At 51.5% G+C, this 16,249-nt stretch overlaps 1 protein-coding gene across 5 annotated transcripts in view; it reads left to right on the top strand.

Annotated features, from left to right (window-relative positions):
• The first annotated feature begins 1,366 nt into the window (after positions 1-1,366).
• LOC119957060 (adhesion G protein-coupled receptor E1) overlaps positions 1,367-16,249 on the top strand; it is a 71,147-nt gene continuing 56,264 nt past the window's right edge. For all 5 annotated transcript variants that reach the window (XM_038784687.1, XM_038784685.1, XM_038784686.1 and 2 more), the window contains exon 1: positions 1,367-1,513. In XM_038784687.1, the coding sequence (XP_038640615.1) occupies positions 1,480-1,513 (34 nt within the window). In that variant the 5' untranslated portion in view covers positions 1,367-1,479. The remainder of the gene's footprint in view (positions 1,514-16,249) is intronic.

Raw genomic sequence — 16,249 nt, 5'->3', positions numbered from 1 at the left:
GTTAAACATATACTTATTCGATTGTTGGACTAGAGTGAGACAGATCCTTAATTATTATGGGCCTGTGGGAAGGTCCGGGCATTACCATTTGCTTGCGTGATTAAAATAATAATAAATAAATAATCTTTATTGTCACAAGTAGGCTTACATTAACACTGCAATGAAGTTACTGTGCAAAGCCCCTAATCGCCATATTCCGGCGCCTGTTCGGGTAACACGGAGGGAGAATTCAGAATTCTCAGCTGGTACGGGAATTGAACCCGCGCTGCTGGCCTTGTTCTGCATCAAAAAAACAGCTGTCAAGCCCACTGAGCTAAACCAACCCTCAGTGTACAGCCTCTGGTTGGGTGGCTGTTTGACACACTGCGCCTGGGAAATCCCCTGAGTTCACAGCTGGGCAGGAAGGTTTAGGTGGATTGACCATGATACATTGCCCCTTGGTGTCCAAAGATGTGCAGATTAGGTGGGATTATGGGGATAACGCCGGGAGGGGAGGGGGGGGGGGGGGGGGGGTCGAGGTCGGGTGCTCTTTCGGAGAGTCAATGCAGATTCGATGGGCCAAATAGTCTCCTTCTGGAGGGTCGAGATTCCAGGGAATACAAACGAGGGATAATATTCAGGGGAGCCCGTTTTCCGGAAACAGGCAAGATGTACGGATTAGGTGAACAGAGGAAATAAAAGCAGGGGGTAGGCCATTCGGCCCTTCGAACCTGCTCCGTCATTCAATAAAACCGGGGCTGATCTGACCATGGCCTCAACTTCTCCACTTTCCCCTCTCCCCCCCCCCCCCCCCCCCCCCCCGCCCGCCCGCCCTGGCCTCCCTCGTTGATCAAAACCTGTCAGACTTAGCCTCGAATACATTCGATGACAACCTCCGTCACTCTCTGGGGAACAGAATTCCACCCACAAACCATCCTGAGAGCAGTCGTGAATGAGAACTTTTAAACTGTGTCCCCCAGATCTAGTCTTCCCCACATGGTGGGTTGGAGGGTTGGGGGGCCGGGGTGGGGGTGGGGGGGGGGGGGGTGGGGGTGGGGGGGAGGGAAACCAATCCATCCTGTCAAATCCCCTCAGGTCCTGATATGTTTCAATAAGCCCACCTCTCGATGGATGCCCCAGAATGGGGGAAATGAGCAAGGTTTCCTCAGAATTAGGGACATAACGCCTCCGCCACCCCCTCCCACTGATGGTGTGACACAACAGACTGGGGGGGGGGGGGGGGTGGAAATTGCAGCCAGGTTTCCTGACCACGATTGCAGTGTCTGCCCCTTTAACAAAACAAAAAAGTTGCCTCGAAGGCTGCTCCTGTGTGAACGATGGTCTCTCCTCCTCCTTTCTGGGTGTGTCTGAGCCGACAAACTGTCGAAGCTTTGCCAGATGATCTCAGTCCTGTAGTAGGCGAAGAGAGAGTGAGGGCGCAGTGCGAAAGAGGCAGCACAACTGGACTTATTGCTGCCGTTCAAGCTTCACGAACAAACCATGGTGACCCAGCACTGCTTCCTGCGTCTAGTCGGTATGTCATATGCGAACAATGTCGGGAAGGTTTCTGTGTTTTCGTAACTGTTTGCCAGTTGAATATATTGTGTCGAATATTATAATAATAGTTCTTTTCTCTACTGATGAACATGTGCAGTTTGCTTCTCCCAACTACATTAAATATCATTTTTTTTCATTCTTACTCTCTCACATTTTTTCTCTCGACACTTTTCCTTTATTTTTCCAATGACCTTTTTATTCCAGTTTATTTTTGCCAATCCACCTATGCTGCACACCTTCGGGTTGTGGGGGTGAGACCCACGCAGACATCGATATTTTTTCCACAATGTTTGTACCTTCTTCCCCACACGATTCTTCCTAACCTCTTGGCGTAATACAGTAAGATTTATTACTTATACTCTCTCTCTCCATCGCCAATTTTCCGTCTCTTAGCCTCTACCTCTTCAATGCTCCTGTCTCGTTCTGTTCGTTCCAACTTATGTTTCCTCTTCTCTGTTACCTTCTTTCCAGTGTTCAAGAAGGACTGCCCAGCAAATCCTTTATTTTCCACACACTCTCTCTCTCTCTCTCTCCCTCTCTTTCTATCTCTCTCTCTGTCTCTCTCTCTGTCGCTCTATCTCTCTCTCTATCTCTCTTTCTCTCTCTCTATCTCTCTCTCTCTATCTCTCTCTCTCTATCTCTCTCTCTATCTCTATCTCTCTATCTCTCTCTCTGTCTCTCTCTATCTCTATCTCTCTCTGTCTCTCTCGATCTCTCTCTCTATGTCTCTCTCTATGTCCCTCTCTGTCTCTGTCTCTCTCTCTATCTCTATCTCTCTCTATCTCTCTCTCTATATCTCTCTCTATTTCTCTCTCTATTTCTCTCTCTCTTTGTCTCTCTCTGTGTGCCTCTCTCTATCTCTCTCTTTGTCTCTCTCTCTGTGTGTGTCTCTCTCTCTCTATCTCTCTCTCTTGCTCTGTCTCTGTCTTTTTCTCTGTCTCTCTCTTTCTGTCCCTCTCTCTCTCTCCCTCTCTCTCTATCGCTGTCTCTCTCTATCTATCTCTCTGTCGATCTCTCTCTCTCCCTCTCTCTCTATTTCTCTCTCTATCTATCTCTCTGTCGATCTCTCTCTCTCTGTCTCTCTCTGTGTCCCTCTCTCTCTCTGTCTCTCTCTGTGTCCCTCTCTCTCTCTCTCCCTCTCTCTCTATCTCTCTCTCTCTGTTTCTCTCTCTCTGTCTCTCTCCCTCTCTCTATCTCCGTCTCTCTCTATCTCTCTCCCTCCCTCTATCTCACTCTCTCTCTCTAAGGGGCTAGTTTAGCTCACTGGGCTAAATCGCTGGCTTTGTAAAGCAAACCAAGGCAGGCCAGCAGCACGGTTCGATTCCCGTACCAGCCTCCCCGGACAGGCGCCGGAATGTGGCGACTAGGGGCTTTTCACAGTAACTTCATTGAAGCCTACTCGTGACAATAAGCGATTTTCATTTTCATTCATTTCTCTGGTCCACACACCCCCCTCGCCACCCCGCAACTCGCTCTAACTTTTGAACTCTAATAATAATCTTTATCAGTGTCACAGGCAGGCTCACATTAACACTGCGACAAAGTTACTGCGACAATATTCCAGGCGGTTGCCAAACCAGCCCCGAAGGTTAAGACTTACCGACTTCCTCAGACATAGCTGACCCGCGTGCGGCGGGGTGGGGTTTTTTATTATCGCGGAAGACTCGGATTGAGGTCGCCGTGGCTTCGTACGTGCTCGGAGCGAGTCAGCTTGGAGTGGGGAACCGAAGGATCGGTGCGAATCGAGATTGAGTTAGAAATGAGGCGGGCTGGGGGAATGCGCGTCTTGAATGGTAACTGGGATGGTGACAATCGAAGAGCACGGCGTCTCGGGCGAGCGTACTTAGAACATAGAACAGTACAGCACAGAACAGGCCCTTCGGCCCTCAATGTTGTGCCGAGCCATGATCACCCTACTCAAACCCACGTATCCACCCTATACCCGTAACCCAACAACCCCCCTTAACCTTACATTTATTAGGACACTATGGGCAATTTATCATGGCCAATCCACCTAACCCGCACATCTTTGGACTGTGGGAGCGGAGCACCCGGAGGAAACCCACGCACACAGGGGGAGGACGTGCAGACTCCACATAGACAGTGACCCAGCCGGGAATCGAACCTGGGACCCTGGAGCTGTGAAGCATTTATGCTAACCACCAGGCTACCCTGCTGCCCCTAACTGACAAAAGTATTTCATTTGGGATTGTGTCTAAACTGTCCAGTTAAAGACTTGTGCTATTTGTGATTTGTTTAGTACTCTGCCCCTTTTAATTACCCTCCCCCGGTTTGTTTGGTTTTAGTTCATTCGCGTTCCGCCAAAGCCGGCGGAGAATGAACCCCGCGCGTCTGGCTGGGAGAGTGCGCTTGCCCTGTCTCGCTGATCAGTCAGAATAAGGCTTCTGCTTTGTCCCTTGTTGTTTTTCGATTGCTCCGAAGCCCCCTGAGATATTTTGTGGGTCGGTGGGGTGGGGCAGCCGACACCGTGAAGCTGGTTCGTTCGCGAACCGTTTGCCGCCTTCCTTCTGGATCGGAGAGTGGAGTCTCCTCTCACTGGTCTCTTTGGGCTGCTCGTTGCACAGCCTGCTTCCTTCCAGCTGGTGGCTTTGTCCAGCTTGCAAGGCGGCAAACATTGAGGTAAAGGCGAAAAACAAAACAAGGGGCTGGAGATTCGAAATGATTTCAGGCACTTTCTGTTTCAGGGTGACCGGACCTTGTGAAGGGGAAGATGGGGGCACTGGAAGGATTGGGGGGGGGGGGGGGGGGGGGGTAGTAGGTGGATACCCTCGCTTTCGGCTGGTTGGTAGCCCAGTGCCTTGAGGCGGCTGGGTGATCAAATGGATTTCCTATACCTTAGGGCGGCACGGCGGCACAGTGGTGAGCACCGCTGCCTCGCTACGCCGGGGCCCGGGTTCGATTCCCGGCTCGGGTGACTGCCTGTGCGGAGTTCTGCACGTTCTCCCCGCGTCTGCGTGGGCTTCCTCCGGGTGCTCCGGTTTCCTCCCGCAGTCCGACGATGTGCAGGTTGGGTGGGCTGGCTGCGCTAAAACTGCCCCTTAGTGGGCAGGGGGGTGCGCAGGCCAGGTGGAGGATGGGGATAGGGCAGCGGGGACTGGGCCTGGATCGGGTGCTCTTTCAGAGTGTTGGATTTTGGTTCAAACGCAAGGCTCCCCGGGCCTGGCCGTATCTCAGGCCGTGCCTGTCCCGAGCTATCCGGAACTGTTTCCACAGATTCCGAGGGCATTGGGAACGAGGCGTGTCGGGGTAACTGGCACCTTACCCCTGAAGCACATCAGTTGTAGCAATGGGCTTTCTTCAACGGCTTCTTGGCCAAGCCTGCCCAGAATGTCACCGCTAAAACCCCACATAGAGACTCACGCACCGTGACAAATCCATAAATTCTGAATATCTGGTGATCGGATTCTGGCTTGGCACCCTGCGCGCACACGCTGGTGATGTCTCGCCAGTAATTTGAAGAAGGCCCTGCCCACGTGGTGAAGTTGCCACGGGGCAGCCATTTTGTTTTTGGTTCCGAGAGAGGGGGGAGAGAGTCAGTGATTGTTTCTTTTTTCTTGACATGCCATACGAGCAAAAGGGTGGATTAATTTTTCACCTTGTCGCTGTGAAAAGGCAGAAGTTTTAGCGAAGAATTTATGACGTGGGGAGATGTACCTCAGTACGGGCAACGCTCTGCCACTCCCGACAGCCCTCGTCCAATGTCAACCCCCCCCCCCCCCCCCCCCCCCCCCGCACCTCATCAACACTCCCTGTGACAGTGACCAAAACAGACAGAAGTTGCATTGATGTGGCACCCATCCTATGCACACAGCGACCCAAGGCACTTCACAGCAAATTAAATGCTTTGCTTTGACAACTAGCCCCCTGTTGTAATGTAGGAAACACCGCAATGCCTGACAAACAGCGATGGGTCAAATGGACAGATGGGCTGCTTTCGTGAATTTGGCCCGAGAGATAAATGTTGGCGAATGCACGACGGAGTAGCAGCCCTGCTTTACTTCCAATCGAGTGTCCTGAGGTAATGTTCAACCCACCTGGGCCACAGTTTAACATCTCTGAAAGACGGCACTTCCAACACGGCAACACATTCGATACTGCACTGAAGTGTCACTGATTCTGTGCTCAAGTCTTTCATGAGGATTGTATAAAAAAAAAACATCCTTCTCATTCTCCACGCCAGTGTGCCACAGCCACAATTAACACCATACGCTGAGGTTCAGGCGAAGGGTGAGGTTTCTAGAAGGGATGTGAGAAAATACAAACAGTGAGGTTTTAGCAGCATTCTTAGCTAGTGTTGATGCAGTCATAGTTTAGTGATTGGGGCAGGTACAGCACGGGGTTAGATACAGAGTGAAGCTCCCTCTAAGGGCCTCACGGTAGCATGGTGGTTAGCATCAATGCTTCACAGCTCCAGGGTCCCAGGTTCGATTCCCGGCTTGGGTCACTGTCTGTGTGGAGTCTGCATGTCCTCCCCGTCTGTGCGTGGGTTTCCTCCGGGTGCTCCGGTTTCCTCCCACAGTCCAAAGATGTGCGGGTTAGGTGGATTGGCCATGCTAAATTGCCCGTAGTGTAAGGTTAATGGGGGGATTGTTGGGTTACGGGTATACGGGTTACGTGGGTTTAAGTAGGGTGATCATTGCTCGGCACAACATCGAGGGCCGAAGGGCCTGTTCTGTGCTGTACTGTTCTATGATCTACACTGTCCCCATCAAACACTCCCAGGACAGGTACAGCACGGGGTTAGATACAGAGTAAAGCTCCCTCTACACTGTCCCCATCAAACACTCCCAGGACAGGTACAGCACGGGGTTAGATACAGAGTAAAGCTCCCTCTACACTCTCCATCAAACACTCCCAGGACAGGTACAGCACGGGGTTAGATACAGAGTAAAGCTCCCTTTACAGTGTCCTCATCAAACACTCCCAGGACAGGTACAGCACGGGGTTAGATACAGAGTAAAGCTCCCTCTACACTGTCCCCATCAAACACTCCCAGGACAGGGACAGCACGGGGTTAGATACAGAGTAAAGCTCCCTCTACACTGTCCCCATCAAACACTCCCAGGACAGGTACAGCACGGGGTTAGATACAGAGTAAAGCTCCCTCTACACTGTCCCCATCAAACACTCCCAGGACAGGTACAGCACGGGGTTAGATACAGAGTAAAGCTCCCTCTACACCGTCCCCATCAAACACTCCCAGGACAGGTACAGCACGGGGTTAGATACAGAGTAAAGCTCCCTCTACACTGTCCCCATCAAACACTCCCAGGACAGGTACAGCACGGGGTTAGATACAGAGTAAAGCTCCCTCTACACTGTCCCCATCAAACACTCCCAGGACAGGTACAGCACGGGGTTAGATACAGAGTAAAGCTCCCTCTACACTGTCCCCATCAAACACTCCCAGGACAGGTACAGCACGGGGTTAGATACAGAGTAAAGCTCCCTCTACACTGTCTCCATCAAACACTCCCAGGACAGGTACAGCACGGGGTTAGATACAGAGTAAAGCTCCCTCTGCTCTGTCCCCATCAAACACTCCCAGGACAGGTACAGCACGGGGTTAGATACAGAGTAAAGCTCCCTCTGCTCTGTCCCCATCAAACACTCCCAGGACAGGTACAGCACGGGGTTAGATACAGAGTAAAGCTCCCTCTACACTGTCCCCATCAAACACTCCCAGGACAGGTACAGCACGGGGTTAGATACAGAGTAAAAGCTCCCTCTACACTGACCCCATCAAACACTCCCAGGACAGGTACAGCACGGGGTTAGATACAGAGTAAAGCTCCCTCTACACTGTCCCATCAAACACTCCCAGGATAGGTACAACACGAGGTTAGATACAGATTAAAGCTCCCTCTACACTGTCCCCATCAAACACTCCCAGGACAGGTACAGCACGGGGTTAGATACAGAGTAAAGCCCCCTCTACACTGTCCCCATCAAACACTCCCAGGACAGGTACAGCACGGAGTTAGATACAGAGTAAAGCTCCCTCTACACTGTCCCCATCAAACACTCCCAGGACAGGTACAGCATGGGTTAGATACAGAGTAAAGCTCCCTCTACACTGTCCCCATCAAACACTCCCAGGACAGGTACAGCACGGGGTTAGATACAGAGTAAAAGCATGTGTTTGTTTTATTCTTTCATGAGATGTGGGCATCGCTGGCAAGGCCGACATTCGTTGTCCATCCGTAATTGCCCGGGAACCGAGCGGGTTGCTCGGCCATTTCAGAGGGGCAGTTCAGAGTCAGCCATATTGCTGTGGGTCTGCAGTCTCACGAAGGCCCGAACGGGTAAGAATGGCAGATGAGTTTTTAATAAACAACAAAATGAAAATCGCTTATTGTCACGAGTAGGCTTCAATGAAGTTACTGTGAAAAGCCCCTAGTTGACTGTCCGGGGAGGCTGGTACGGGAATCGAACCGTGCTGCTGGCCTGCCTTGGTCCGCTTTAAAAGCCAGCGATAAGAGTTTCACCAGTCACTATTACTGAAACTTTTATTAATTACATTTAAATACCATTGGCTTCTGTGGTTGGATTTGAACCATGGGATATTAACCTATAGGGCAGCACGGTAGCATTGTGGATAGCACAATCGCTTCACAGCTCCAGGGCCCCAGGTTCAATTCCGGCTTGGGTCACTGACTGTGCGGAGTCTGCACATCCTCCTCGTGTGTGCGTGGGTTTCCTCCGGGTGCTCCGGGTTCCTCCCACTGTCCAAAGATGTGCAGGTTAGGTGGATTGGCCGTGATAAATTGCCCTTAGTGTCCAAAATTGCCCTTAGTGTTGGGTGGGGGTTACTGGGTTATGAGGATAGGGTGGAGGTGTTAACCTTAGGTAGGGTGCTCTTTCCAGGAGCCGGTGTAGACTCAATAGGCCGAATGGCCTCCTTCTGCACTGTAAATTCTATTATCTATAACACTAAAGGGAATTTTGGACACTAAGGGCAATTTATCATGGCCAATCCACCTAACCTGCACATCTTTGGACTTGATGGAGCAATGATGGTTTGTAACGCAGCTGACGGTGTTTTGGATCAACCCGACAGTCCTTCCAAACACACGACAACGGAAGGTGGTCAGAGTGGAAGACGATTCTGGTCAGCCATGGGATGCTCAGAATGTCTCCACTATCACTACCCATAGCTCCGGCCTGCAACACGCTTGCTGCTATAACACAATAGTTCTTGTAAGAGCCTACCGATGGATAGGAATGTCATCCCTTCAGTTCAAACTAATTCTCAACTTGACCTCAGGACCAATACCTACATGTCACATTCCTATCTAACTTTGGACCATAAGCAACAGTCTCAAACTAAAGAGGCTGAGGCTCCATCACATCACATGGTGCATGGTCGCCCTGGTTTTGCCCAGTTGACTGGGAAGCTGGTTGGTCATTCAGAGCGAGACCAACAGCGTGGGTTCAATTCCCGTACCGGCTGAAGTTAGTCACAAAGGCCCCGCCTTCTCAACCTCGCCCCTCGCCTGTGGTGTGGTGATCCTCAGACTAAATCACAATCGGTCATCACCCCATTTGGAACATTGTGAGCAGTTTTGGGCCCCGTATCTAAGCAAGGATGTGTTGGCTTTGGAAAGGGTCCAGAGGAGGCTCACAAGAATGATTCCTGGAACGAAGGATTTGTCAAACGAGGAACAGTTGAGGACTCTGGGTCTGTTCTCGATGGAGGATGAGGGGGAATCTTATTGAAACTTATCGATTATTGAGAGGCCTGGATAGAGTGGCCATGGAGAGGATGTTTCCATTAGTAGGAAAAACGAGAACACGAGGGCACAGCCTCAGACTAAAGGGACGATCCTTTAAAATGAGAGATGAGGAGGAATTTCTTCAGCCAGAGGGTGGTGAATCTGTGAAACTTTGCTGCAGGAGGCTGTGGAGGCCAAATCACTGAGCGTCTTTAAGACAAAGAGAGATAGCTTCTTAATTAATAAGGGGATCAGTGGTTATGGGGAGAAGGCAGGAGAATGGGGATGAAAAATATCTCTACCGTGATTGATTGGAGGAGCAGACCCGGTGGGCCGAATGGCCTAATTCTGCACCTATGTCTTATGGTCTAACTCAAATTCCAAGTTTGTATGTCAAGGTGCCTCAGTGAGACAGCCTGTCCTCTCCACTTCCATCCTTTGGGTATCAAATTATCAAGCCTGGGGTATGATTCCAACCTCCCTTTGCCAAGTGTGCCATCTTGGCATCAACACTGCCAGAGGAGAATCCCTCTCAACTCCCTCGCCCGTCCTCTGCCCTTTCACCAGCTTAATCAGCAACCATGGCAAAAAGCTCGTTTGGACAAGGTTCCCTGGGTGGTCTTCAACAACGTTGAATAAACGATCATGTTGCCACCTTGACAAGTCCGCGCGGCTCACCCCGCTGAATGGAGGCTTTGTCAGTTGATGGTTTTGAACCTCAGAGGCCGCTGTCCATTCTTCTGGAAGCCAACTGAGATAAGCACCAAACTATCCTCCAAGAGGGGCTAACTCATCTTGGCCATCTCACCTTTGGCCACCATTATCACTCTTCATCTCTCTATGGCAACGTTAACACTCCCCTTTCTCTTGTGTCGAGGACATATTCGTCCATGGGCGCGATGTAAACTAAATGGGAATAAAGTCCCATAGCGAGCGCGGTTAGCCACGTGTTTCCCGGCACTCGCAGCGGCGAGAAATGCAACGCTATCGAATGGCACTCGCGTTCGACAGCGGGCCTCAGTGGGGAATGCGCGGCCGAGGACCCGTTTACTGCACTGAGGAGATCCGCTCGCCCAAACTCCTCATTTTTAAATGGCATCCCGGTTTCTGGAGCCCCCCCGACACGACCCTCGACCCCAAAGCCCCAATGCACGATGGGAGGGTCCCTCTTGAGAAGCGGTCCCAGTTTGTGGGGACCAGTACTGAATGGCGTGCGCCCCAAGTCTCTGAGACAAAAGGGGATTGATCCCAAAGCCACGGGTACCTCGGGAAACTGCACAGTAAAGTGAGGCGAGCTGTCTCGCTTCAATATGCAGATTTGCCAAAAGGGCGGGATTTACATCGAAATGCCTCCAAGATGGCTTCAGATCGCGCAAGGCGTTGCGAGCGGGGCCGATCGCAGTGTACTGCTTTCAGGGCGCAGCGTGTCTGTTCCGATCGCATCTCATATCTCCTTTGTCCTGACCTATCCCTGGTCTTGCATTCTGCCCCACCTTCTCCGCCCCCTTCCCAACTATCTAATTCTGCGCATTTCTGCCTTGCTTCATCGCTCTAGAAGGAACAATTAGACCCGAAAGATTAACTCTGTCCCACGTTCCACAGGTGCTTCTCGACCTGATGGGTGTCATGATAAGCAGGCACACACACACACACACACACATAATGATATACAGACAAGCAGTTAATGGACACAGAGAACAGGACATGACCAATAAGCAGGCAGGACACTCAGGGGTGGGGTCTGACTATAAAAGGCACGAGGCGCTCACATTCCACCTCTTTCCACTGATGAACATCGAGAGAGTCAGTCAAGGGTGTTGTTACAATCTCACACCTCCAGCACGTGGCTAAGAGCTAGTCTGGTTCAGTCAGACAGAGTAACCACACTCAGGTTAGCAGAGAGTCGAACTCACAGAGAACTGTGCTAACTGTGCTATTAGTTCAATAAACCCGATTGAACTAACTTCAAGGTCTGGAGTATCTCTCTGATCTAAGCTGCATCCAGTTGCAGCCAGTGTTAGACCAGTGTGCCCAACACGACAATGGGTTTATCCAGTATTTTCCAATTTCGTTTTTTGACTGGGAAGGTGAGGGGTTAAGCTGATTGATGGAACCATCAATTCACTAGACGCGTGCTTTAAGATATGAACAGTGGTTTTAATCTACTTACAACAGAGCCAGCCTGTTCCGCGTTGAACTCTCGATGAACTGAACGACTGGCTCTGAGCATTGGTTTTTATCCAGGGGGAGGAGTCGTGGGCGGAGCCAAGGGTGGAGCCCTGTACAAACTCCTAAGAATTCCCAGTGCTACTCCCCCTAGTGGTCGGGCAACGCAACTGCGCTTACAAATGCATGGTCTCATGTATATACAATACAGTGTGAATTACGGAGTTACATAGAACATAGAACAGTACAGCACAGAACAGGCCCTTCAGCCCTCGATGTTGAGCCGAGCAATGATCACCCTACTCAAACCCACGTATCCACCCTATACCCGTAACCCAACAACCCCCTCCTCAACCTTACTTTTTAGGACACTACGGGCAATTTAGCATGGCCAATCCACCTAACCCGCACATCTTTGGAATGTGGGAGGAAACCGGAGCACCCGGAGGAAACCCACGCAGACACGGGGAGGACGTGCAGACTCCGCACAGACAGTGACCCAGCCGGGAATCGAACCTGGGACCCTGGAGCTGTGAAGCATTTATGCTAACCACCGTGCTGCCCCCGTACATTCACCACACCGATAAAAACACGCCCCCCCCCCCTCCATTTATATATTGGGTCACACCAACCATCAAAAGTACACCACAGGCTTCCTGGCTTCTGAGAATTTAGCGATAAAAATCAGCCCTCACGCACAACAAAAATAAACACAGCAACTGTGGCCTGGAACCCGGGGTGCAGATGACAGATGTTTAACTCCCGGCACTCGTTGCACACAATTTGCTCCAGAGGTCACTGGGCCTCTGCTACACCGTGGAAACCTGCCCAACGCTGACTTGGTTCTTTGTGTACACAATATTGCGAACGTGCACGGGGGCCCCTAAACTGGTCTGCCCGCTTTCTGATTCGCGCTTTGGATTTGGGCAAGGCTGGCAGTTAGTGCCCCCTGCTGGGCCCAGTCTTTATTTGTTCTTTCGGAGGAGGATGTGGGGTGTCGCTGACTTGGCCAACGTTTGTCGCCCATCCCTAATTGCCCTTGAACTGAGGGGCCATTCGAGAGGGGCATTTAAGAGCCAACCACATCACTGTGGGCCTGGAGTCACATGCAGGCCTGGAGTCACATGCAGGCCAGACCTTGTAAGGGCGGCAGATTTCCCCCCCTCGAGGACATCAGCGAACCAGATGGGGGTTTCCTGTACGACAATCGACAATGGCTTCATGTTCCTCATTAGACTTAATTAATTCCAGATTTTTTAAAAGCTTAATTTAAATTTCACCACGCCAGTGGGATTTGAGCCCAGGACTCCAGAGTATTAATCTGGGTTGTCTGGGTTCAGTGGCAATGCCACCATGCCACCGCCTCCCAGCCCTCGTTTGAGATGGACAGCAAGAACAACTTGCGTCCTGATGGTGCCTTCGAAATAGTCGACTGTCAAAGGTTGCTTCACTGGAAATGGGAAGGAGGTGGCACAGTGACCAGGGTTCGAATCCCACCCCGGCAGATTGTGGAATTTAAATCCAGTAAAACATTTGGGATTAAAAGATTTTTTTAAAAATGGTACCCAATTCACCTTTCGGCTGTGGGGACAACGTGCAAATTTCACGCGGATAGTGACCTGGTGCTGGGGATCGAACCTTCGTCCACGGCGGCGCGAGGCAGCAGTGCTAACCACTGCGCCACCGTGCCACCCTCGAAAGTAAAATGATGACCATGAAATGGTAATAACCCGCCTAGTTCACAAGAAACCCGCCACCCTTACCTGGTCCGACCGACATGTGACTCCCGACCACACAGCACTTACCTCAGCTGTTAAACAGATGTTTAACTCGAACCTTAGCTGCCCTCTCAAAGGAGATGAAAATCGCTTATCGTCACGAGTAGGCTTCAATGAAGTTACTGTGAAAAGCCCCTAGTCGCCACATTCCGGCGCCTGTCCGGGGAGGCTGGTACGGGAATCGAACCGTGCTGCTGGCCTGCTTTAAAAGCCAGTGATTTAGGCCAGTGAGCTAAACCAGCCCCAGGAGAAAAGTAAGCTAGAGAGAGAGAGAGAGAGGTTTAAGAGGACAATTCCACAGCTTGGCAGATGAAGGGCAGCGATACCCCGGAGACCATTTAAACACATGACCCTGGGGTCCGTTTCAAGATTGGCTTCCAAAAAAGGAGCCACACAGGTTCTTGCTCAATGCTACCTGCCTCACCTGGCCTTCCAAATACCTGGGCTCATTTTATAACCCTCGCAGCTCAGGCCTGTCCCTCCGATATTGTCGTAACTCATTGAACAATGATAAAAAATCTCCTCCTGCACAAGAGGCCAAATCACCCTCCGGGCTTCAAACTACTGGGATAGGCTGCCACCTGCTGGACTGGGTGAAGACTACAGCTGAACCCGGGACAACAGGAAGGCAGTAGATTTTGTGAAGGCCTCCATGCTGGGACATGGCCCGATGAAGGCTTCATCGTTGAATATCAAACTTATTTCTCCACATAAAACAGGGATCCATACCTCCGAAGTGGTTGATTCACAAATTGTTAGACAATTACTAGTTCAGATGTGTACCACTTAGCCATTTGTCGCTTAACCTGGACAAACTATTCAACCACGGAGGCGTCATGAAGTTCGAGTCACCCTGCATCTGACCGGTGCCTTGTGTGGCTTTGAACTGGGCCTTGTGGATTTGGCTGCAAATGGTCCCCGAATTTCTCGCAGTCTCGGGCAGTAGTGTTGACCAGGCCTTACTCGATCGATTCAGCCAGACACAATAAGGACACCTGGATTTAGTGCAACTCTACTTTAGTCAAAAGGCTTAGCTTAATTAATCACAATTTCTCAGAACATAGTGCAGAGGTGACACACCACTGAGACATAGGCATCACCCGCACCAGTGAAGGAGATTGGCCGGTTACAACTCCGTGTGGGTGTCTTCTTCCCTGAGCTCCAAGCTCTTCTGCGTTGGATGCTCCCGCGGGTTGCCACGCTGTCGCTGGCAATGTGTTCCAAGGTCCCTTCTTTTAGCCAAGATATCCAGCGAATCCGTGGAAGTGCAGTGCAGAAGGAGGCCATTCGGCCCATCGGGTGTGCGCCAACCATCTGAAAGAGCACCGTACCTAGGCCCTCACCCACCCCCCCCCCCCCCCCCCCTCCCCTATCGCCGTAACCCGTCCTAACCCACGGGTCAATTTATCACGGCCAGTCCACCTAACCTGCACACCTTTGGAATGTGGGAGGAAGCGGGAACACCCGGAGGAAACGTGCACAGGTACGGGGGGGGGAAAGGGCAAACTCCACACAGACAGTCACTCGAGGTTGGAATTGAACCAGGGCCCCTGGCGCTGTGAGGCGGCAATACTAACCACCGTGCCACCATGCCGCACACACGCACACCTAACCTGAGTTCTGTTCCCTCATCAAGACTTAAACTCATTAACGGAAATGAACAGGACACTGCTGTTTGACCACTCTGATTAAATCAAGGTTCGTTGTCCTCTGCAACACTCCTGGCTGACCAGTTATCAATCCAATAGGCAATCTGATGGCCCCTTTGTGTATCGCTCTTCCGGTTATGAAGTTGACCAGTACTATCTCGAAGTTAGTTACATATTCATAGCTTAGTCTTTTTGTCCTTTCGCAGTAAGTACTGTAATTGGGTAACCATAAAGTTCCGTTTAACGATAATCCCTCTGTGCTGACTAGAGTGGTCTGACAGACAGTAAATATCGATTCCGGCCAGGGCCTTGTTTGGTTGTCCCTGTTTTGGTGGAGAAAACACTTATTGTCACGAGTAGGCTTCAAATGAAGTTACTGTGTGATGCACCATCAATTGCACGCGAGGCGAGTGATTTACCAATGTCAGGCTGTAATTAACTAGAACACAGCCTGGCGATCGTCTACAGTGGAAAGGAACGATCGTCAGGCTTCTGAGCATTTATACCTCATTGATAGAGGCGTGGTTAACTCAGCCTCTCGGCCAATCGGTCGAGAGGCACATGACCGACCAGGGCCAATGGTAAGCCGACGTTCTGGCCCAATGGCAGACGAGTATGCAGATCATATCATCACATTCACCCCTTACGGAGAAGGAAGGCGGGGGGGGGGGGGGGGGGGGGGGGGTGTGAACGAGACCCTGGGTGGGGGGGGGGAAGAACTGATGATATGAGTAGCCGTCGGGAGAATAATTTTCTCTCCGTACCCTTGTCGAATTTGGGGGCTTGCCACTGGCCCAGACATAACAATATTTACAAAAGGAAGTCCATGGGACCGTAGAACTCTAGATGGATTCGATCAGTCGTTTGGTGGTCCTTGACGTCCTGGCCGAGCGCCGTAGTGGAGGAGGAGTCGTCGGATCGGCTGATGGTCCTGCTGATGTCCTGGAGTCCGGGAGCGATAGACCTCGAGTAGTCTCCGTCACCTGAGCGGGCCGTGGAGACGCCATGGATGAGGGATGGGGAAGCTGAGTGGGGTGCTGGGGTGAAAAAGGGGAGGGGGGGTCTGTGGTGGGGGGGGGCTGCACGCCGGCGGGTGCCAGGTCCCGGAGGGAGACCGTGTCCTGCCGACCGTCGGGGTACTCCACATACGCATACTGCGGGTTAGCGTGGAGTAACTGGACATGCTCCACCAACGGATCGGACTTGTGCACCCGCACATGCTTCCGGAGCAAGATGGGTCCGGGGGTGACCAGCCACGTCGGGAGAGGGGATCCAGAGGACGACTTCCTGGGGAAAACAAGAAGACGCTCATGAGGTGTCTGATTAGTTGCAGTACAGAGGAGTGAGCGGATAGAGTGCAGTGCATCGGGGAGCACCTCTTGCC

Source organism: Scyliorhinus canicula, chromosome 25 (genome assembly GCF_902713615.1).
Source record: "Scyliorhinus canicula chromosome 25, sScyCan1.1, whole genome shotgun sequence".
In the NCBI taxonomy this organism is placed as follows: Eukaryota; Metazoa; Chordata; class Chondrichthyes; order Carcharhiniformes; family Scyliorhinidae; genus Scyliorhinus; species Scyliorhinus canicula.
The sequence above is the reverse complement of the archived record's forward strand: the minus strand, read 5'-3'. Positions and strand labels throughout refer to the sequence as shown.